Below are 23,474 nucleotides of genomic sequence, written 5' to 3'. Positions count from 1 at the left end.
CCAACTTCTGCCTTCAAGTGGGAAATTTCCCAACCATTCCCTTAAAAGAATGCTCAAAATGTCATAGGCAGCCATCAACATGATAAAAATCCACTGAAATGGAATTTTTTTGTATGAATGAAAATTTTTTTCTGTTCTAATTTGAAACATACTTTAATCCTTCCGTGGTAACTTTTGGCCATCCCCAAATGAAGAAAACACAGCAGCCCTCCATCCCTAGTAGCCACTGAACTCAGAACACAAAGGTAATGTGATGGCTCTGAGAATATTTTTGTATTCACAGATGGTCCTTTTCTGGCCCAACTTGATACAAGCAGCCAGTCTTCTGGGATAAGAGTGTATAACAAACAGTTGAGTAAAATAATTGAAAGAATGGAAGTGTGTCACAAGAAATTGGATGTTGTTTAAGGGCAAAGTAAGACCAAATGTGAGATAAGCATAAGACTATTTGCCCTTAAAATCAGTTATCTTAGCCTGATACTGAATGTTGTACAGTTATTATCTCTCTGGTCTTTCGTTGCTAAACATTTATTAAGAACAGAGGTCTAGGAAATGTTCAGCAGAGGTAGGAAGCGTCCCACTTTGATCATATTGTACAACATTTTTGAGCCAAGTATTATTCATTCAGGCCATGCCCTATATACCCACACAAGCTGGACTCATTAGAAAAGTATTCTCAGTATCAGAAAGCAGTAAGGAGTTCAGGGACTGTATCTTAAAAATTATTCTAAGAATAGTTTGGAGAATTTACAAAGCCTGCGCTGTCAGTAATAGCATGTTTGCCTGATTCCACAGGGAGCTAATACACTTCAATTAAATTGTTCTAAGTTTTTGCATGGCAAACAAATATGTATATATTGTCATAAATAATTTTTAAGGTAGTTTTATTTCTGATTAGTTTCTAGGTTTAGGGTTCATAGACTGGTATTTTGAACTAGCGGTCATTGTCCAATTAAACTACTTACAGTTTGGCATTTGCTTTGAATAGACTTGCAAGGAGATAATATGGCACAGGGGAGCTTGAGGTGTTATTTGTGGCTTAAAGCCTTTGGAGTATACTTGATTTGATCTATAGATGTTTTATAGCATAGCATCCTTCCTATTAATTAGAATCTTGTCAAGGTAACAATGAGATAAGTACAAATGAAGTTAAAGCATCTTCTCCTTTGATAGAACTTCCTTGCTTTCGTAATGCGGCATACAATGAATAAGATCATTTCTTTAAACAATCTTCCCAGCTTTTAAATACAATTTTAAATTCTATATTATGGCTCAGACTTTATTTTTTTCTTCCCTTCACACAGTGACACATGAACAATGAACATGTTATTTCTTAACAATAGAAAAAATTTCATTGCTTATATTGTAGATAAACATAGCAAGACTTTTTCTGTAGAGTTGGAATGATTTATTTTTCCTTAATTAAAGGCTCTGTATCAAACATGATAAAGTGATGCTCATCATGGGAATTTACATTTTTTCAGTACAGTATGAAGGATAAAAAAAATTAGCTCTTAAGGCTGTAGAGCTTACATTGGTTGGTGGGCACCTGATGTGGACACATCAAGGACTCTGCAGACCTTACATTTAATAGAGCACTGTAGCAGAAGTACTGTTTGCAAACCTCAATTAGAAGAACAGACAGAAAAGCAAATAAATATCTACGTTTCCCATTCCAAACAAAGCTAATATTCTAGTGCCTTTCAGTTTGAAAAAAGTACAAATCAGTAGGTTACGTAGGCCCACAATTCCACCCAAAACTTTTTAATTTCACGAAGCCACACTAGATATAGTGCTATGTTATGGGTATGTTCCTGTGTTTCCTGTGACATGCATTCACATATATATCTGTCTTGGCGCCTTATATGCCTTTTATTTCCTTGAATCACAGGAGCTTCAGTTTCAACGACTCACCCGAGAACTGGAAGTGGAAAGGCAGATTGTTGCCAGTCAGCTAGAGAGATGTAGGCTTGGAGCAGAATCCCCAAGTATCGCCAGCACCAGGTACAGGGCCAACGGCTCTATCTTTTTACATGCCTTCAAGTTCCATGCCTTATTAAGTTGTCCTGCATGCAGCAAATGATTCTCTTAGTGTTGTCATTATTAACTTGCCTTTCTGAATTGGACACCCAAACTGTCAATTTATTCTAATTTGGGAAGCCTCTTGCAATATTGATTATCCTTCAGTCCTGTGCTTGAAGTGTTTTATATGGCATTGGTAAGTTTCTGTACGCTACCTTTAAAAGTTTGATTTCTCATATGTAGACACAGTTAATGGATGTTTTTCACAGTTAATTACTAATTATTTGGCAAAGCTAATTGACTTTGAAAACCTGATATTGATTTTTTTTAACTAAGAAATATTTCTAAATGATAACATTTAAGTAGCTTTTAAAAATGTCTTCAGTTGACCTTGAGTTTTTCTAGAACTCTGTAAAACTACCATACAAAATAATTACTAGATGAAATAATTTAGTGTATTCACATAATAAATTGAAAACCAATATATTACTGAAAAAGTTGTAACAGTTAAAATGAAGTTAAAATGAAGTAATTACATGTATGAACATGAACATCTTTGCAAAACAGACTTCTGAGTGAAAACCACAAATTGTAGAAGAATAGATGTAGGAGGATATCACTATGAACATATTAAAAGTGTATGCAGCAGCACTATATAATATTTAAGCAGTGTTCTATATTGTTCATGGATGTATGTATGTGTAGTAAAAGTATAAAAAATATTTTGGAAGGACACCAGTTTAAGATAGTGGTACCTCTAGGAAGGAAGGGAGGAGGAAGCTATCAGAAATTAGACCTTAGCCAAATCTATAACATGTTATTTAAAATTTGACATCTAGAGCAAACATGACACAATAGTAACGTTTGTCTAAATGAGGAGGGTGGTTGATATGTGCATGGCTCTTAGATTATTTTCTGTACCGTAAGTTTTAAAATATTAAATAATTTTAAGGTTACATAGTTGAATTAGCTAATTCCATAGGTTTGTTTAAAATGTTAGTAAAAATACATGTTATAATATTTACTCTGAGTGATTTTGGTGTTTTGTCTCTTGATCTCAGTGCCTAGTGTGGTGTGTGGCATGTCACTGGGCTCCATCAGTGACTTTTGGGTGAATGAATGGATTCTGCAGAAGGGGAAGTTGGGTTGACCAGAGAAAGGGGGAAAGCATGCACAGAGGTATATAGGATTCCCCACTGTGTTTGTATTGGAGCACCAAGGATGTGTCCTAAAAGGGCCTAATGACTTATGAGGTTGGAAGGGTAAAGCTGGCATCTGATTGGAGAACTGGGAACCAAGGTGATGATAAGTAACCTTCATTAGGTCTTAAAGGAGACCTGTTGAAAGTTGTTTTGGGGGGCGCCTGGGTGGCTCAGTCGTTAAGCATCTGCCTTTGGCTCCGGTCATGATCCCGGGGTCCTGGGATTGAGCCCCACATCAGGCTCCCTGTTCCGCGGGAAGCCTGCTTCTCCCGCTCCCACTCCCCCTGCTTGTGTTCCCTCTCTCGCTGTGTCTCTGTCAAATAAATAAATAAAATCTTAAGAAAAAAAAAAAAAGGAAAGTTGTTTTTGGAGGTAGTTGTCCTGGTAGTGTAGTGCATAGGTCAGAATGAAAAGAGACCAGGCAGCAGGCCAGGAAATCTATTATGGAATCTTAGGGTTATGAGAAAGGCTGGTTTTGACATTCAGTGAACACTGATTAGAATCATAAATGATCCATTTTGATTGTCCTACTCACATCTCACATTGGATTCTCATGTATTCTTGATGCCCCCAACATAATGCTAACCCTTCCTTACAGCCTTCCCCAAGTTTCTCTGTGAAGATGATCTCTTTTCATCTGAGCTCATAGCTGTTTGTGCCTTTGTCAACTCTCTATGAGGTGGTAAGGCCCACCCCACCCCCACAGCCCTGGCACAGTGCCTGGTGCTCAGCAGGCAGGCATCCAGATGCATGCTCATTGGATGAATCATGAACCTCAGCAAAGCCTCATGTGTTTTAAGCTTATCAAGTAAGGGTGCTCCACCATGAGGTTTCTACTTGGCACCTGTGGGTTGCTGCCTGTCCTTTCTCATATCTACCCTCTTTCAGTGTGCTTTTCGGTGGGCCGCAAGAAGACCATTGACACACTTACTGTGCTCTGTGACCACCCGCTTTCCACACTAGCAAGGAGCCCGTTAGAAAGCAATGTCAGTGAAGGGGGCATAGGTTTTTGTCACTTGAGAGACCCCTCTGTGTCTTCCAGTCTCCACCAACTGTCACTCTCAGAACAAGAATATAAAGATAAAGAAAAACAGAAATTAGCTCTCAGACCCAAGGCTTCTTTCTTGTCAGCCATTGCTCATGTGCTCAAAGGAAATTAAAAGTGGGACCACTGCTTATGGCCATGAAGCTTCCTTTGGATTCAGGTCGTTCTTACATGAATTGAGTTTAGCCAGCAAAACAGGGGATTTGATAACTAGTTATCTCTCATATTGTTTTATTTAGATCCTGCGCCAGAGTTGGTAAGGGGACCTGTAAGATTTTCTTAGGTTTCCTAGTCCAAAGATGGTGTTATAATAACGCAAAGGGAAATGAAAAGTATATTTTTCTTTACTTTTTCTGTTGTTCAAAGCATTTGCTGTTATTGGCCTTACCCTGTGAGTAAGGAGGCGGCAGTGGCGTGAGGTCTTACTTAGTAAAGGATTCTTGTGCTGAATGATACACCATGGAGCCCTCTCCCAAAGGAGTGGCTCTGAAACTGAGCAGTTTGGTTCCCTCACTCTTGTAGTACCAATGATGAGTTTTTAACCCATGCCATGAGGTGTTCTCATTTTCTAGGTGGAGACACTGAGCCTCTCCTTATTTTTATTTAGGAACAGTGCCCTGAAAAGTGAACTGCCATTGGCAGTTTATTTGTGGTATGCCTTGTTGCGAACTTAAAAAACAGAAATCATTAAAAATCATTTTAAAATCTTAATGATTAATTGCTTAGTTTCTTTATTAATGCCTCCTTGGAAATCTAGTTCTAAACAAGGTTAATAACCCCATTTCTGATACAATTTCTCATTTGCTTTATTTACTCCAAAAGAGCAGTAATAACCCAAGCAATATCAACATATAATGATCCTTAATCTGGAATTGATGGTGCTTATATCCTAAGATGATAATGTTAAGCCAAAAATAATCATTGTGACTTCAAAAAGCCTGAAAGTGAGTTATGAGATTAGTTAATAGAGAAGTTACAGCCTGTCTGCTTTGTGCCAAGTATACTGTAGTTACTACCTATGTATTTAATATTTCCCCTCATTGAAGGTAGGCTATGGAAATACTTAAAAAGGAAACCACAACTTTTCTCCATTTATAATGACTACAGTATAGTTCTTTATATATTTAATATTCACTTCATTTAAAGTGGGCTATGGGATCAGTTGATAGAGAAGACACCACTTTTCTTCATTTGTTTTGAGTATACTATATATTTAATATTTTTAATATTTATATATTTAATATTTTGCCTCATCTTTTAAAAATACAAAACTCAAAAATGGAGCGAGGAAATGAGAGCACATGGAAGATAATGATTAGAAAAATAAGATGAAACCAAGGTAAAATAGTATAAACATGTATGTTGCTAACATTCCCTGCATTTGCTAAAAGTAGGGAGCCACTTTGGCTCTGAGTGACCTAGTACCCATCCTAAAGAGAGAAACACGAATGAATTACATTCAAAATGTCTGTTGGATAAAACCAAACCAAGTTGCTCAGGATAATCTGCCATTCCTGGGGCCAAGACTTGAGTGCTTTCTCCTGTGAGTCGCCACTGAGAGACCACTTTGTGATGTGGCAAACAGCATCCTTGGTCGTCTCTCTATATATGAAATCAGGCTCATAAGTTACTTTCTTATACTGCTAAATGCACTATAAATAGATAGAATAGCACCTTACCTGGAAGTAATTCTCCAGGAGGCTAAATCTGACAGTCTAGTTTGACTCAAAGATGATATTTAGCATATCATCAGATGGATGGGTTAATTTCAGGTCCTCCAATCAGGCAGCATGCCACGGTGACAATTTCTGTCTGCCACGCTTTTTACAGTCCTGGGTAACAACGGGTGTCCTGTGTTACAGGTCACTGTGCAGCTACCTGGTGTGTGTGCCCTAACAAGGGACATGGCCCTCATGGGATGCTGAGGTGTGTACAGCTCATCTCAGGAGAATCTCAGCACAGTTAACTCAGAGGGAAGTTTGCTCTTTCAACCTCTTGCCTCCCATGGGCTAAGCAGCAACCTTCAAATTCAAATTTTGATGAGCATGGAATTTATTCTTTTTCTCCTCGCAGCATCATCAATGGGGTTTCTTTCTGACATTAGTCTAGGTTAGATTTCACTGGATAAGATGACAGTAAAAGGTCCCGGTAGCCCACAGTGAGGGGCCCAGCTCCTCACCCCAGGATTTCCCCTGCCCACCTCCGCTCCCAAGGACAAAGGAAGGGGCAGGGGTGGCCAGAGCAGTATTCTTCCTCTGTTTTGGGGTTTTGGTTTTATTTTGTTTTTTTTACTGACTGTGGAGTTAAATAATGCTCATTTCAGACAACTTGTAAAATTCAAAAAAGTATAGAGTAAAACCCATAATTCTACCATTCAGAGACAACCATTTTATTTTCAAGTCACGCTTATTGAAGTGTAATTTACTTAGAGTAAAATTCACCCTTTGTAACATACAGTTTTATGATTTTTGAGATTTTTGGCATGTGGTTGTATAACCACCACCACAAAGAACATTTCCACTAACCCCAAAAAAGAGGCAACCACTTTTAAGTGTTTGCTGCATTTCATTCTCTTCAATTTATTTTTTTTAAGTTTGAGGTCATTCCCCCTGGCTAACCTTGTGTCTTGTTCCTAAAATCCCACTTTGACATGTCAGGCCTAACTTTTAATGGCTCCCACTTGCCTGAGGAATTCCCAATGGGACAAAAAACTTGAGGCTGAGGGGCGCCTGGGTGGCTCAGTCAGTTAAGCGTCTGCCTTCAGCTCAGGTCATGATCCCAGGGTCCTGGGATTGAGCCCTGCATGGGGCTCTGTGCTCAGCGGGGAGCCTGCTTCTGCCTCACACTCTCCCTCTGTGCTTTCTCTCTCTCTCTCTCAAATAAATAAATAAAATCTTTAAAAAAAAAAAAACAAAACAAAAGCCTTAAGGCTGAACCAGTGACCTAGGGCTGCTAATTCAGCAGCGGTTAGAGATCATTACAGCCTTCCAGTGGCAGGCGGCACAGCGTGGGAGGAAGACTTGGCCAGGGGAAATACTCCAAGGCAGATTCAGCCTTCAAGTATCCAAGGTGTGGCCTATGCTTCGTGTTTCATGTAAGCAGAGAAATTGCACAAGTGGTTCAACTTGTTGGGTAACAAAACTGTGCAAGGAGAAGAAAATGGAGTTGGAATTGAAAAGTCAGTAAATGAAAATATGATCAGCTTTGACTTCAAGAAACTTTCTGAGATTTTACTGTACAGAATTCCAAAACTATCCCTGATTGCAGACTTGGAATCTTGCCATTCATTGTCCAGAAACAAAGTTACTTCTCGACAAGTTGTAGACGGTGAAAGAAAAAGTTTCTTTCTTTAGGGTACATAAGTTGGTTCCACGAATTTTATCTTGTAAATCATAGTTTGTTCACTTATTAAAATGGAACACTTAAGTTTTCATTTATATTGAAGTCAAAAAAAAAAAGGTTCTTAAAAAATGGACCTTTTAATAATTGTAGGAAACATTAATGGCAACTTTTGGAATCAAAGTACAGTTTTAAGTTTTCATTTTGATTTTTATACAGTGTCTTAAACTTTGATGACCCCATTTGGAAACAGTTGGTCCCTTCACATTGTCTGTCCTTTAACTGACTACTACTGATGTTAGGAAGTTACTCTAGACTGAGAAAAATCCTGTCCATATCAACTGAATGAGGGGGAGAATGGGTGACAATATTGAAATTAAATAACTTCACACTCTTCCCAAGATTATCTCTCCCTTTCAGTTAGTTTAAAGCCCTGCTAAAATAGAGTTCTTTATGGTTTCAAAAAGGTCATACAATCTTGACAAATAGTCTTCTTATCGCCACTTAAGAAAAGAACTGTGTTATTTTTTAATGAAAAGATTTGATTCTCCACTGCCATTCAGATATTTTTTTACACTTTATGGGGTCATCTGCTAGTGCCCATCAGGCTTCCATTGATACTATTAGAAATTCTAAAAGTGTTTTAGGCTGACAGTAGCAGAAAAGGCTTTTTCATGGTTCAAGTCTTTTCTTCAGCGAATATTTTTAAGTCATTGTGAAGTAAACCTCCTCAAATGATACATTCTTTAAAAATGAAGAGTCTTTGAAAAGATTGAATGTTTGTGCCTTGACAGTTTATTGCTTATTTAATGTACCACTAGGAAGATGCTTGATATAAAGTTCTGTCCCTTTGGCCTCCAGAGCTCTCACCAGCAAAACCTGAGTTTTTAAAATAATAGTTTTATTGAGATATATTTCACATACCATAAAATGCATACTTTTAAAATGTACAATTCATATTTTTAGTGTATTCACAGAGTTTGTTCAACCCTTACTACTGTTCCATTTTAGAGCATTTTTATCACCCTATAAAGAAGCCTTCTACCTATTAGCACCCCTTTCCAATTCTCCCCTCCCCATGACCCCTGAGAACTGTTCATCTACTTTCTGTCTCTGTGGATTTGCCCATTGGACATTTCCTATATACGGTATCAGGCAATATATGGCCTTTTGTGACTTGGTTTCTTTCACTGAGCATGATGATTTTCAAGGTTCACCCATGTTTGTAACACCCATGTTGTATCAGTACTAAATCCCTTTTTGTTTCCAAATAATTATTCCATTGTATGGATATACCACATTTTGTTTATTCATTTGCCAGCTAATAGACATTAGGGTTGTTTCTACTTTTTAACTATTGTAAATAATACTACTATGTCTCTAGGTGTTAAGAGGGGAAGGTCCCAAGGGGTTTGCTTTAGGCATTCTTAGTTTGGGGGTCAGAGAGAGGCACAGGGAGTGATAGAAGTTTTCCTTAGCCTCTCCACCTACCCTCCTACTCCCTCACAAGAACTTGCCTTCTTCCTTTCTCCTCTGCTTTCTGTTATGGTAAATCCCTGTCTACTGCTGAGCTAGTTGTCTGTGTTAAGTTACTTTAGTGCGTAGTAGGTAAAGCTATTTGGGAGTCCTATAATACTCATCAGAATATAGTTCACCCAATTTCCATTCCTAAGTATTGTCTTCAGTCACTAGTGGTCAAACAAATAAAAGTGCTCTGATTTCATTTCTAATTCAGACCAAATGAAGAATAAACTATTTGATATTTGAATCTAACTATCAGAAGCTCTCTTGGGGATCTGTGCAGTGAATATTTATTAAATGGATGCTCTTATGAGCAAATTTCATAACACTGAATTTTTATGATGCAACTCCTATTGTAAACCCAGTAAAGAGTACGGCATCTGAAAGATACATAAATGAGACCTGCAGCTCTACCGAAGTCATTTATCTCAAGCAGTTTACTTAAGCACAGTTCTTCCAGAAGGCATTTTAATTACCGCTTCTCATTGCCATTCCAGTCACAAGCCAATTTCATCTGGGACATACAAATCCACGTGGCAACTATCTCTGCTGATTTGAATTAAACTTGTATAAGCTAGGTCTTCTGCAGGGCATGTGAGCCCAAGGTAATTCAACCAAAATTCCATTAAGCTAACCTATTTTAACCTAAGAATGTTACCATGTAGAATGTGGATTTTAAGCCAAGTAGTTTTCATAAGCAATAGTCTTTTATGGACCTAGAACATTATACAACAAAATGTTTTAATCATAGTAAATAAATATTTCAAAATGAATTACCTGTTTTTTAAATTGAATATTTAAAAATGTTAAGCGGGTGGGGCGCCTGGGTGGCTCAGTCGTTAAGCGTCTGCCTTCGGCTCAGGTCATGATCTCAGGGTCCTGGGATCGAGTCCCACATGGGGCTCTCTGCTCAGCGGGGAGCCTGCTCTCCCTCACCCTCTCCCTCTGTCTGCCGCTCTGTCTACTTGTGACCTCTCTCTCTCTGTCAAAGAAATAAATAAAATCTTTAAAAAAAAAAAAAAAAATGTTAAGCGGGTGATAAGGTGAGAAGGAACCACAAAAAGAGATCAAGTTTATAGTTTGCATCAAAGTTTCACATTATCTTGAGACTATTTTAATGTATTTGGTTTAATACGGAGGCAGCCCAACTATATTAATTTTCTAATTAATGAAGAGGAAAATACTTTTTAAAATTCAGAGGCCCATGCTTCTAAAATATATGTATCGTGCCATTATTTAATTGTCTTTTAAAGCACCATTTTAATTAAAATAACATTATTTCATTTTCTGTAATTTTTCATAGTTCACATTCTATAAGTACTATTCTCAAAATATGAAGCTGTGATAAATTATTCAGTCAATACAGGAATTATATTACCAGCCCCCGCTCTTAGTCATTAGGCTTTTTGAACTATATGTATGTATTGATAGATTATAAAGTAATTTAAATAGGCCACATAGTATATTTCAAGATGCTTTCTGAAAAATAGTTTACCTTTACTGCTTCATGGGAATTAACAATTACTTTAATCATGTATCTTGTATTTACTGTCCTTTGGGTTTTATCTGCATTCTCTTAAATCTTCATCTTAAGAAATGTTAGAAGTACTAAGAAGCACAGAGAATAGTACAACAAAAACTCAAGTACTCACATCCCAGAACTGAAAATTGTTGATAATTCATCATATTGGCTTTTTATTTAAAATTTCTTTACAATTCAAGCCCTCTTTGCCCCCATTCTCTCTTCCCGATAGCTAACCACAAATATATAGTCTTCCAGTTTACTTTGTGTGCTTTTATATCATTATACATCCTTGACCAATATTTTGTGTTTCTTTTTTAACTTACACAATATGGTATAGTGTGTGTATCATTGTGCACTAAGTATTTTTCTACTCAGTATTTAGAATCTATCCATGTTGGTATGTGTAGATGTAGTTTATGTTTTTAACTGCTGTTATATAGATATTTCATGGAATGATCAACTGTATGGCCATTTCCTTATTGAAGAACATTTTCCTTCCACTTTTCAATACTATAAATAATGCAACACTGAACATTTTTTTTTTTTTTTAAAGATTTTATTTATTTACTTGAGAGAGAGAATGAGAGAGAGCACATGAGAGGGGGGAGGGTCAGAGGGAGAAGCAGACTCCCTGCCGAGCAGGGAGCCCGACGCGGGACTCGATCCAGGGACTCCAGGATCATGACCTGAGCCGAAGGCAGTCGCTTAACCAACTGAGCCACCCAGGCGCCCTGAACATTTTTGAACCTATCTCTTGGTTTACACATATAAGATTATGGAAAATACATCATTATAAGTAGAATATTTGGGTCATAATAAATGTACATTTCAATTTTTCTAGATCTTCCTGAATTGCTTTCTGAGGTATCTCAACACTTGTACACTCTCAAGCAGTATGTGTTAAAGTTCCAGGGTGTATGTGTGTCTGTCTCTCCTCTTTGTCTTTCTTTCTCTCACTCTCACTCTTTTTTTTCTTGGACAACATTTAAGATTAGGTAGGCTCTTTAAATTGTACCAATCTGATGTTATCTCATTTTACTTTGCATTTTCTTTTTTTTTTTTTTTTTTTAATATTTTATTTATTTATTTGAGAGAGAGAATGAGATAGAGAGAGAGAGCATGAGAGGGGGGAGGGTCAGAGGGAGGAGCAGACTCCCTGCCAAGCAGGGAGCCTGATGCGGGACTCGATCCCAGGACTCCAGGATCATGACCTGAGCCGAAGGCAGTCGCTTAACCAACTGAGCCACCCAGGCGCCCTTTACTTTGCATTTTCTTGATGACTAATGGGATTGAGTATTTTCATGTCTTTATGATCCATTTGAGTTTCCTATTCATATTCTTTGCCCACTTTTCTTTTTTTTTAAGACTTTATTTCTTTATTTGAGAGCGAGAGCAGGGAGAGGAGCAGAGGGAGAGGGACAAGCAGACTCCACGCTGAGCGTGCAGCCCAGCGGGGGGCTCGATCCCACAACTCTGAGATCATGACCTGGGTCGAAATCAAGAGTTAGACACTTAACCAACCGAGACCCCCAGGCTCCCCCCTCTTTGCCCGCTTTTCTAATGAGTGATTTGGCTTATTGTCTTTGGTTCTATCATTAGTTTTTTTTGCACTGAAATAACTCTGGGATGTATATGTTAAAATAGTACAGGTCTTAGTATATCATAGCACTGAAAGTACACTATATTAATCTATTTTTAGAATACAAGTCCTTTAGTATCATTACAAGTACATAGAAGATACAGCCTCTATATGATATATAATAATAGATACCTCATTATCCACATCTGCAGTTGAGGGAGGGTAAGAGCCCAGATGATACTAACATTACTTTCTATTTCCAGATATCATTTCATGACTTTGCATTTACACAGATATTTTTTTGCAAATATTTATGATGTCTTCTCTAAACTCACTCAGTAAATATGTATACCTTTACTTTATTGTAGAGATACAAAGATGTAAAAGCCTGGAAATTTCCAGTCTAGCAGAAGGGACCGTTTTGTATAACTAACAATATGACAAATATGCTTAGTAACAGCATAAAATGTATGTTTATATTTTATTATTTTTAATTTTGTGAAGAGTTCCATGTTGATCAGATTACATTGTCCTAGCTCTATCCCAGGAGGCTCTACCTGGGTGTCTTTGATTCTCAGTTCCTTAGGTTAAAATACTTTATATTATAGGGAAGAGAACAATAGCCATTGAGCACGTATTCCGTAACAGACACCTGTGCTAATAGATGTTTTATACCCATTATCTTCTTTACTGTTCAACAGTGTTTCCTTTTTGGTGTTTCGTGTTTTAGTTTGCTTTGGTTTTAATTATTACTGTACACCTGAATTTATTATTAGGATGATATTGTCCCCTAAAGATAGTGTTATTCTATTGGTTTTTCCACTGGGGTGTCAATAAATGGTTTAAGAAGACTTAAGCATCCCACTCACATCCACTCTACACTCCAAATAGACACAGCCTATATAAAATGGTGCTTAACATACAAGGACAATTATAAAACCCCTAGCCACCAGCCCCATCTCTACTACTACTGTTTTGTCTCTCCTTTATGGAAACTGCTGTGGTTACCATTTATATTCTTGGTTGATCACAGACACGTTAAAAGAAGTCATGTAGATATTAATTTAAAGATTCTAGAAAACAATCTTGAAAAACATATTCCCACTAATGTACTTTCTGAAGTTGATTATTTCAGGTGGAAAAGTTTACCATTTCTTCATCTAATCTCCATCTTCATTTTAATCTCCGTGATGAAATAAAAGGAGGTTAGTATTAAGTTCACATTCTCATTACCATTTGGCAGGTTAAGGACCATGGAGCAGAAAGACTGATGAAAGTAATGAGATGTTTCTTTAACCCTTCCGAGAACTACTACTATATCTAGGTCTAAACCAATGATGTATGGAAAAGGAAATAGAAAAGTGAGTGCCATCCATTAGTGCATTTCAGCAGTTAATCAGCTTGTCCTAAAACTGAACATGGCGTGTCTGCCAGGGTGGGGAGGGGAGGCAGCCGACGAGTTTGCCAGACTTTGTAGTGACTGAATTGTTATTATGGCTATCCTCCCTGAGGCTTCACAATCTATTTAATAACAAATCAGTCTAATCTGTTTGGTGCATGGATTTTTCTATTCTCCTGTCGTGTTACTCCACTATTAAATAGGGGGAAAAACACTCTAAAGCTGAGGAGGAAAAAAGCCTGTAGGCTACAGATTTTCACAGCTAAAACATTTTTATATTAAATAATTATACATTTTAACCACTGTTACATAGTTTAGATATAACATTTGGTTTGCATTAATAGACTTTTATAATCCAAGGAGGAATGTCTTTAGGGTATATGTGTGTGTTTCTTTTAACTTTTTTTTTTATTGGAAAAGAATAAATAACAGCCAGTTATTCTAGGATCCTGTGATGTGTCGTCTCTGCTTCAGAGCAAGTCAATTAACGGTTGATCTACCCCCACCTTTAGTTACAGTATCAGTGGGGCTATTTGAGCCACAGAGAAAATTCAAGTGAAATTATCAACCATGATACAAGAACCTAGGTGCTTAGAAAGGACAAAGGACAGATCTATATCTGTTTTCTCAGTGGCATTAATAAAATACTTCCCAGTAAAAACTTACTTGAAAATAGTGAGTGAAACAGTATTGTATTTCTATGAACATAAATACAAAGGTAGAAATTATATGACTGACAGAAGTAGTACATAAATCTAGAAGTTAAAACTTGGGTGAACTTTGCACCCGCTAACGAAATAATTAATATATCTAGATCAGTAATCATCAACAGCATCTGAACCCATCGATCTACCTTATGTTAATATTACAAAATGGGAGACAGTCAGAAATTATATTATCCTGATGTGACGCAGTGGGAGTACATGATGTCACTTGTGATGTATTCTTGCCCCAGAATTGCTAGTCATCTAAATATAAATACCTAGTCATAGGAAATACGAAGCCAAGGGAACATGTTAAAGGACAGTGTGCTGATGCCGTCCGTCAGATCCAGTCTGTTGGGCAAATGAAATAATTTCAAACAGGAGAAAAAAAATTAAGAGAGAGGGAGAATGAAACTAGGCATTAGGAAGAGATGTTTAGAGACCTAGCAACAAAATATAACGGGTGGACCTTGATTTGGTTAGATTCAGACAAACCAACTGTTTTTGAAATCAAAACAGGGAATTTGAATACTGACTAGATATTTGTTGATATTAAGAATTTTACTTTTAGGAGAGCCTGGGTGCCCCATTCGGTTAAGCATCTGTCTTCGGCTCAGGTCATGATCCCACGGTACTGGGATCGAGCCCCACGTCAGGCTCCCTGCTCAGCAGGAAGCCTGCTTCTCTCTCTCTCTCTCTCCCTCTCTCAAATAAATAAATAAAATCTTTTTTTAAAAAAAGAATTTTACTTTTAATATTTTAGGTGGGATAATGTTATTGTGAATGTGGTCTTTTTAAAGTATCTGTATTTATAGGTACATCTCAGGTATTTATTACTGAAGTGATAAGATGTCTGAGACTTGCTTCAAAATAATCTAGTAATTCAGAGAAAATAGTAGGTGAAGGTATAGATGAAATGTGACTACATGTTCCTTTTTTTGAAGCTGGGTAATGAATACATAAGGGATTTATTATACTGTTTTCTTTTTTACTATATACGTGTGTGTTTTAAATATTGTATAACAAAAAGTTTATTAAGTGCTAAGTGATTCAGCTCTTTATTTTCTGACTGAAATTATGGTTAAAATTTGTTTCATTTTTATAAAATTAGGATGGTTCTATTTCTTAAAATCTGAGTGGTGGATGTTCTCTTCAGTAGTTTGAATAAAGACTATTTAAATTGCATAGACTGTGAATCTATATGGAGTGCTCCACACACTTCATGCTGCCTTTTCCATCAATGATGTTGGCTCATTATGGCAATGAATGGGAGGAGGAAGTGAAAGGGAGATAAAGCTGATCAACCCCTTCTTCATGGGGTTGCAACCCATTTTTGTTCTTTTCATTCATATCTCTCAAAAGAAAAATGCTGGCCATTAAAGCTAAGAATTAACACAGTCTTGCCCAAATACTTGCCCTGTCTGTTTGCCGTGGAAGGTACCTGTTCAACCACTGAACAGTGTTTATGGATCACCCATTCTGTATCCAGAATGCTGTTGTAAGAGACTTTACCCTGACCGTCCATTATCATGATTGTCATTCCTTTTCATTTGTTCTGATAGGCTTTTTTTTTTTTTTCATTCCCCTGTTTGGTAGTTTGGAAACCCTTCACACTTGTGTGTGGGGGATAAACAGAGAAGAGAAGGAAACAAGGTTAGGGTAGGGGATGTGTGACAAATTAGGGATCCACGAGAGCTTTCAGAAGATTTTAAAGCGTTCTAGAACCACTTTCCTAAGTTTTACTACATAGACACATTACATATGTTATGCCAAATGTTGACTGTATCCTTGTGTCCATTTTTTTTTCCAGAACAGTTATTGATGATCCTGGCTCTGTACTCTTATCTCACGTGTGAATTCATTCCTCCTTCAGCACTAAAACAGCTATTTATGGTGCTTGTCTGTGAATTAAGAACTGAAAATGCTATTACAGTGAGAAACATCATTTTTTTCAAAAAGCAAAGCAGAAACTTAAGAAACATGTTTGTTCTTTTCACACAATGAAAACAAATTTTTTTTCAGAAATTAAAGAAACTTTACTGTTTATAAAAATTTTAAAAATAAATCTTTACATTGGGTGATCAATGGAAAGAAAGTGAGGGGCGCCTGGGTGGCTCAGTCGTTAAGCGTCTGCCTTCGGCTCAGGTCATGATCCCAGGGTCCTGGGATCGAGCCCCGCATCGGGCTCCCTGCTCAGCCAGGAGCCTGCTTCTCCCTCTCCCACTCCGCCTGCTTGTGTTCCCTCTCTAGCTGTCTCTCTCTCTGTCAAATAAATAAAATAAAATCTTTAAAAAGAAAGAAAGAAAGAAAGTGAATAGCGTTCTTCAGACATATGCCAAATGTGATAGCATCTTTATATGAGTATAAAGAATTGTATGTGAATAAATCATTTGCTTTTGAATGTCTAAATAGGATAAATAATCAAGGGAGTATATGTTTAATAAAAAAATTGGAGCTTATGATAAAATTGCTTTTGAGTAAATTTTTACATAGGCTTTTCAAAACATATTAAATCTTTTAAAGTAAAAAAATGAAATTGTATGCATCATAAACAAAGCTATTTATAATGACAAATTTTAAGGGGTTTGGATGCCAGCCAGTGTATCTTACTACAGATCTCTGCAGATTAGTCCCATGTTCACTCTGCTCAATCTCATGCAGAGCAAGTAGAAAAACAGGACCCTTTCCCTACTCCCTACCGGTGCCAGCTCTTTTAAAAAATATATAAGATTTATGGGTGGCTGGGTGGCTCAGTCAGTTAAGCATCTGCCTTTGGCTCGTGTCATTATCCCAGGGTCCTGTGATCAAGCCCCACATTGGGCTCCCTGCTGAGCAGGGAGCCTGCTTCTCCCTCTCCTTCTGCCTCTCCCCCCAGCTCATGTTCTTGCTCACTCTGTGTACATGCTCTCTCTCTAAATAAATAAATAAATAAATAAATAAATAAATAAATATATGTATATATATGATTTAAATTGTTTTACACATTTCTAGAAAGAGTATATTTGTGTGTGCTCTTTTTCTTATTTTAAATCTTTAAAAATGTTTTTCATTTGTTTTGTTTTGTTTTTACCTTCAGAGGGCTTTTGGAAGAATAGAAGTGAGGGAGACAATAGCAGTTATTAGACCATGGATGCAAACAATTTGCAGTAGCCCATCTATTCCAAGGCTGACCCTTTGCCTAACTAACTAGCACCCTAAGTTATGGCAAAATACTTAGGAAAGAGAGCCTGATGTTGTATTTTGCCATTTTACTGTTTTCATCTCACTTGCTTTCACTCTTTCAAATGTCAACTGAAATGTTAGAAAACCCTCTATTCTGATTTCTACTTTTACTGGTCAGAACACCTGTTGTGGGCTGGGCTTAAACAGAAATCATGCTTCCTGTATAATTTATGGGGATACCAGAGGGAACTGTTTGTTTCATTTTTTCTAGTACTACCTTTTTGAACTTCCCCTTCCCATATGGTCTTCTGGATCTTTTATTCATAGATTCAAAGCACTAACACAAAATGCTTTTGTCAAAGAATATTTAACATCTTCTAAAATGTGTTTACCTCCAGTCCCTATGAAAGTTACTTGAATTCTGAAAAGGACTAGTATTTCCTGTTCCTTTAATGTTTTTGCTCTGCATTAAATACATAATTTTCTCTTTAGGAAACTGGTCGGAGTATTATTTATTTATATCTTACCTTTTCCTGGAATTCATTTATACAGCCATTATAGGAGTCCAAAATATGATAGAATAGCATGGGGAAAAGTGGAATGAAGAATTAAGAAAATAAGGGTGAGAATGAATAGAGCCCATAATGAGACCAAAAATATTCATGACAGTGGCTGTTTATACATTTTACTATAAACTTGCTAACTGCCAATGGAAACCAAGACTTTGCTGTCCTTATTACTCATGATATTTTAAAGACTAAAATCGTAAAGCACATTCTGAGAGTATGGCTATTTTTTTTCAGGTAAAATGTCACAGAGGGAGTGTATGGGTCAGACTGTAAGCCTTAGATCTTTCCCGCATTCCATGAGGTACCCAGTCCTGCCCTTCTGTGGCCATCTTATTTGCACTTTCTGTTGGTCATACAGGTGACTGGGTGTTGATTGTGGATGGGTCAGCCCAAATCCATTCACTCTCAAAAAAGGTGACTCAGGGCTCGTGTCCTGGTACTGATGGGTCAGGAGCAACTGCATCCTACATGAAGGACATCATTTTTCAATCAAGTGCCCTTTCTTTTCTCTAACCTCAGTATCACCCTCAGATCATATAAAAAATTATGAAGAGAGATCCTTTGGCCTGTCTTTACTTGTTATGCCTTGCTTAGTCCAAATTATGGGTGTATACCATTTCAGGGGCATTTCAGAGCCATAACCACAAAAACAGTAATAAACTACCATTACGAGCATGTTGTCATGGTTTCCCTTTTCCTGACTCCTGAGATCAAGTGGTCCTCTCTTAGGAAGAAGGAATCAGTTTCCATCCAATAGAGAATTGGCCAGGGTCTGATACCATGATAAAAACACAGAAAGGAACCTTGGTCCTAGAAAAAATCATAAATTTAAAAGAAGAGTTTTTGTTTTTCTTGAGATTGATTGTGAACAGACAATAAATAAATTTGGAAGAGGCTCTTAAAAAGTAGTTAGATACCGGGCGCCTGGGTGGCTCAGTTGGTTAAGCGACTGCCTTCGGCTCAGGTCATGATCCTGGAGTCCCTGGATCGAGTCCCGCATCGGGCTCCCTGCTCGGCAGGGAGCCTGCTTCTCCCTATGACCCTCACCCCTCTCATGTGCTCTCTCTCTCTCTCTCATTCTCTCTGTCTCAAATAAATAAATAAAATCTTTAAAAAAAAAAAAAAAAGTAGTTAGATACCAAGAAGGATTGCTTTCTATTATTGCTAAGATATCCTTGTCTATAGGCTAGTGATTTCTCAAACTAGGTTCCTCAGAGCGCCTTAAGGACAATAATGTAGTAGATGGGAATAGCTGTTTTCCTTCTGACTCCCCACCTCTGCTTCAGGCAGGCAAAGCAGTTCACCTTCATTATCTGTTCTACATATTGGCCTTCCTACCTTTGACTTACTGAAATAGCCTAGTGGAAGAATGAAGAGCTATCCACACCTGTCTTGGGCAGAATAATCATAATATATTGTTTAATTTTGTCTAACTGCTCTAGTTTTTCTGGTGGTAAGAGAGTAAGTCTCTTTAATGTAAAGGATCTGTTTCCTTTGTTTGTTTTTGTTTGTTTGTTTGTTTAGAGAGGAAGGAGGGAGGGAGAAAGAGAATCTTAAGCAGGCTCCATACCCAGCCCCGAGATCATGACCTGAACCGAAATCAGGAGTGGGACATTTAACCTACTGAGCCACCCAGGCGCCCCTATTTCCTAGTTAATTATTATCTAACTGAAAGACATGAGGTCCTTGTTTCCAAACATAGGAAAAATGAAACTAGTTATAAACTATCAGTTACCTGTTAGTAGGTGGTATGAGTTCTTGGAACATCAGAAGCTGGCTTATAGCATTAGAGAGTTCTTGATTCCATCTCAGTCTTCTAGACCCCACTTTTCACCCTGCTAATTATGAGTATAAAATAAACTTGAGGACATTCTTGTTGAGGGTCAACGTGAGGAGAAATTTGACCCATTTGCATGGTGACTGTTTTTAAGATTTGGGACTTCCAGGTGCCTGGGTGGCTTAGTTGGTTAAGCATCTGCCTTCAGCTCAGGTCATGATCCTGGGGTCCTGTGTCAGGCTCCTTGCTCAGCAGGGAGTCTGCCTCTCCCTCTGTCACTCCCCCTGCTCGTGCTCTCTCTCTCTCTTGCTCTCTCTCTTTCTCTCAAATAAATAAATAACATAAAGATTTTATTTATTTATTTGACAGAGACACAGCGAGAGAGGGAACACAAGCAGGGGGAGTGGGAGAGGGAGAAGCAGGCTTCCCACCGAGCAGGGAGACCGATGCAGGGAGCCCAATGCGGGGCTCGATCCCAGGACCCTGGGATCATGACCTGAGCCAAAGGCAGATGCTTAACGACTAAGCCACCCAGTCGCCCCAAATAAAATCTTAAAAAAAAAAGGACTTGAAACTTCCACAGACATGATATTCAAGAAGTAGCATTCTCAAGCATTCAAGAGCACTCAAGACAGCTAAAGCACAGAATGAGCTCTACCTAGCTAAGAACTCACAAGACACTAGTAGAATATTTTGTAAATGCATTAAGAGAAACAGAGCAAAATTTTAAATGTACTAATTAAAAGGGTTGTCAAAGCAATACTAAATAGAAATAAAAAAGATTTAAAGTATGTTATGATATTTAGGGTGCCTGGGTGGCTCAGTCAGTTAAGTGGCTAACTCTTGATTTTGGCTCAGGTCATGCTCTCAGGATCCTAAGATGAGCCCTGTGGTGGGCTCTGCACTCAGCAGGGAGTCTGCATGAGATTCTCTCTCTCCCTCTCTCTGCCCCTCCCTCACCACTCACATACTCTCATGTGCACACACATGCCCTCCCTCTCTCTCTCAAATAAATCTTTTTTAAAAGTATGCTATGGTATTATCTCCATATCATAATTGAAGATTTAATTAAAATTAATGAAGATATAGAAATTTGTGTTCAACAGAATGGTTACTCATTTAAGGGAGTTTGTTTTAAATTTATCTTGTAACACTTCCAAGTAGAGACTAAAACTTAGCAATCATTAGTAGTTATTTTGCCAGATTCCTGGGGTAGAAATCCTGGGGTAGAAAATCCTAGGTGCATAATAGGAAATATGGAGTGACCTGGGAATTCTGGAGCCCAGAGTCCATATCTAAGAAGATTATGATGCATTTCATTAAAAAGCAATCTGTAATGCCTAGAGGATAACAAGGTGCTAAGTAATTGCAATATGAATTCATTGCCAAAAAATAAAAACCCAAATAAACCATTTTTCTTTTTAACTGAGAAATGGACCTTAGAATCAGTTAACAAGTAGACTTATAAATATTAGAGCAATGGATTATAAAGGAAATTGTAGCAAACTAATAGAGAGTCACCAGAAGTTTTCACAATGGATTTAGAATCCAAAAGACTTACACACTTTCTAATAGAATAACTCCAATTAATAGAATAATAAAGCCTACCTAATAAGTGAAAGAGTTGAAAGGTACTTTTTAAAATAAGCAAATCACAAATTGGAAATAAGACAGTAATGAGTTGGTAGAAAAAGAGAAATGCAGTTTGAAATTTATTTGAGCTACTGAGATTTTATCTGTAAACATATGGTAGTTCTTGAAGAGTTAAGATGTGCAGAAGAAATACAGAACTTTTTGTATGGAACTCAGAACTTCCTGTCAGAACTCAAAATAGTAAAACTAATAGTAAAAATAGTTAATGAACATATGATTAATGAGTGTTCATCTGTTAATTACCTCTGTTCAGTAAAGGAAGATCACCTAAGAATCGTTTTAAAAACATTGTGAAAGAATATGTTGTAATAGTGAAATAAATAGATCATGTAATGCTCCTAAATTGGGATGGTTTAAGCAACCATTTGAAGACATTGTCATAACACAAAGGGGAAAGATGTTCGTTTTACTTGAATATGTCGAATATTATGTTGGTGGTATCCCAAACTGGCTGATTCCCAGCCCTCACAATTTTTGAGCTGTGGGAATTGAAGTGAACTCTAGAATATGGCAATACATTTCCCACTGCAGCGTATCTCTGCCACTGGAGCTTTCGTGTTCAAATTTCTACCTGAGTGGTCCCAATACTAACTTACTGCCTCTTGATACATGAGTAGAAGGAGAGCTAGATCTTTTTTGTTTTAAGACAAATGTTTCACACTTTGGGTTGTTATAGATATGTGAATGTTTATTCCATCAAACACTGCTGGGCTCATCAGAGTCCTCTCTTAAGGTTTCTGGCTTTAAGAACAGCCTCGCAAAAGTTTCTTAACACCTTCTTGCCTTTGGGCATGTGATCCAATGGGGGTGTCACATAAGTACTGTAATGAGTATTTATAAGACAGTTGGAAGCACTGGAAGACATGGACTTTGTGTCTTCTCACTATTACAACCAAGCCTCTAATAATGTCTGGCACTCAGTAGATAATCAGCAAATATTTTATTAATTGGATTCATGTTATATGTACAATAAACCTCTTTAAGATACAGAAAGAGCCAAATCAAGCGGGGGTGGGGGTGGGGGGGGAGGGAATCTGACTCCATAGAATGAAACAGTTTCTAAAATTTACATAAGAATTACCTTGAAAAGAACAAAGAGTTAAGATTAAGATCAGCTATCAATTATTTATCATCCTACTCAATGCTAGTTGATAAACACAGAATTAAGACACGATCTTTACCCTCAAGAAGTTGGTCATAGTTTGGTGACTATGCTTAATTTTTGAACTATTAATGAGGGTTCTCTATATACACATATATGTACGTGTGCATATAAAATTTCTTAATGCAGTGATTTTTTTTTTTCTATTCCCCTTCTCCCATTTTGCCAATCCCCCACCACCATCCCCTCTGGCAACCATCAGTTTGTTCTTCAAATTTATGGGTCTGTTTCTGCTTTTTGTTTGTTTGTTTTGTTTTTTTAGATTCCACATATAAGTGAAATCATATGGTATTTGTCTTTCTCAGACTTATTTCACTTAGCATAATACTCTCTAGGTCCATCCATGTTGTCACAAATGTTAAGCTCTCTCTCTTCTTTTTTTCTTATGGCTGAGTAATATTCCTTTGTGTATATATATGTATATACACCACATTTTCTTTATCCATTCATCTCTCGGTGGGTACTTGGGCTACTTTCATAATTTGACTATTGTAAATAATGCTGCAGTAAATATAGGGGTACATATATGTTTTCAAATTAGTGTTTTCATTTTCTTTGGGTAAATATCCAGGAGTGGAATTACTGAGTCATATGTATGTTCTATTCATTTTTTGAGGAACCTCCATCCTGTTTTCCACAATGGCTATACCAATTTACATTCCCACCAACAGTTCATGAGGGTTACTTATCCACATCTTCACCAACATTTGTTATTTCTTGTCTTTTTTTTTATTCTAGCCATTCTGGTAGATGGAGGGTGATATCTGATTGTGGTTTTATTTTGCATTTCCCTGATGACTAGTGATGTTGAACAT

At 37.4% G+C, this 23,474-nt stretch overlaps 1 protein-coding gene across 6 annotated transcripts in view; it reads left to right on the top strand.

Moving 5' to 3' along the window:
• Window positions 1–23,474, top strand: part of PKP4 (plakophilin 4) — a 233,813-nt gene that overhangs the window by 127,889 nt on the left and 82,450 nt on the right. For all 6 annotated transcript variants that reach the window (XM_032410053.1, XM_032410062.1, XM_032410044.1 and 3 more), the window contains one exon: window positions 1,892–2,004. In XM_032410053.1, the coding sequence (XP_032265944.1) occupies window positions 1,892–2,004 (113 nt within the window). The remainder of the gene's footprint in view (window positions 1–1,891; window positions 2,005–23,474) is intronic.

The sequence above is a fragment of the Phoca vitulina genome, unplaced genomic scaffold, assembly GCF_004348235.1.
Source record: "Phoca vitulina isolate PV1807 unplaced genomic scaffold, GSC_HSeal_1.0 scaffold1, whole genome shotgun sequence".
Lineage (NCBI taxonomy): Eukaryota > Metazoa > Chordata > Mammalia > Carnivora > Phocidae > Phoca > Phoca vitulina.
This window is presented reverse-complemented; position numbering and strand designations above follow the sequence as displayed.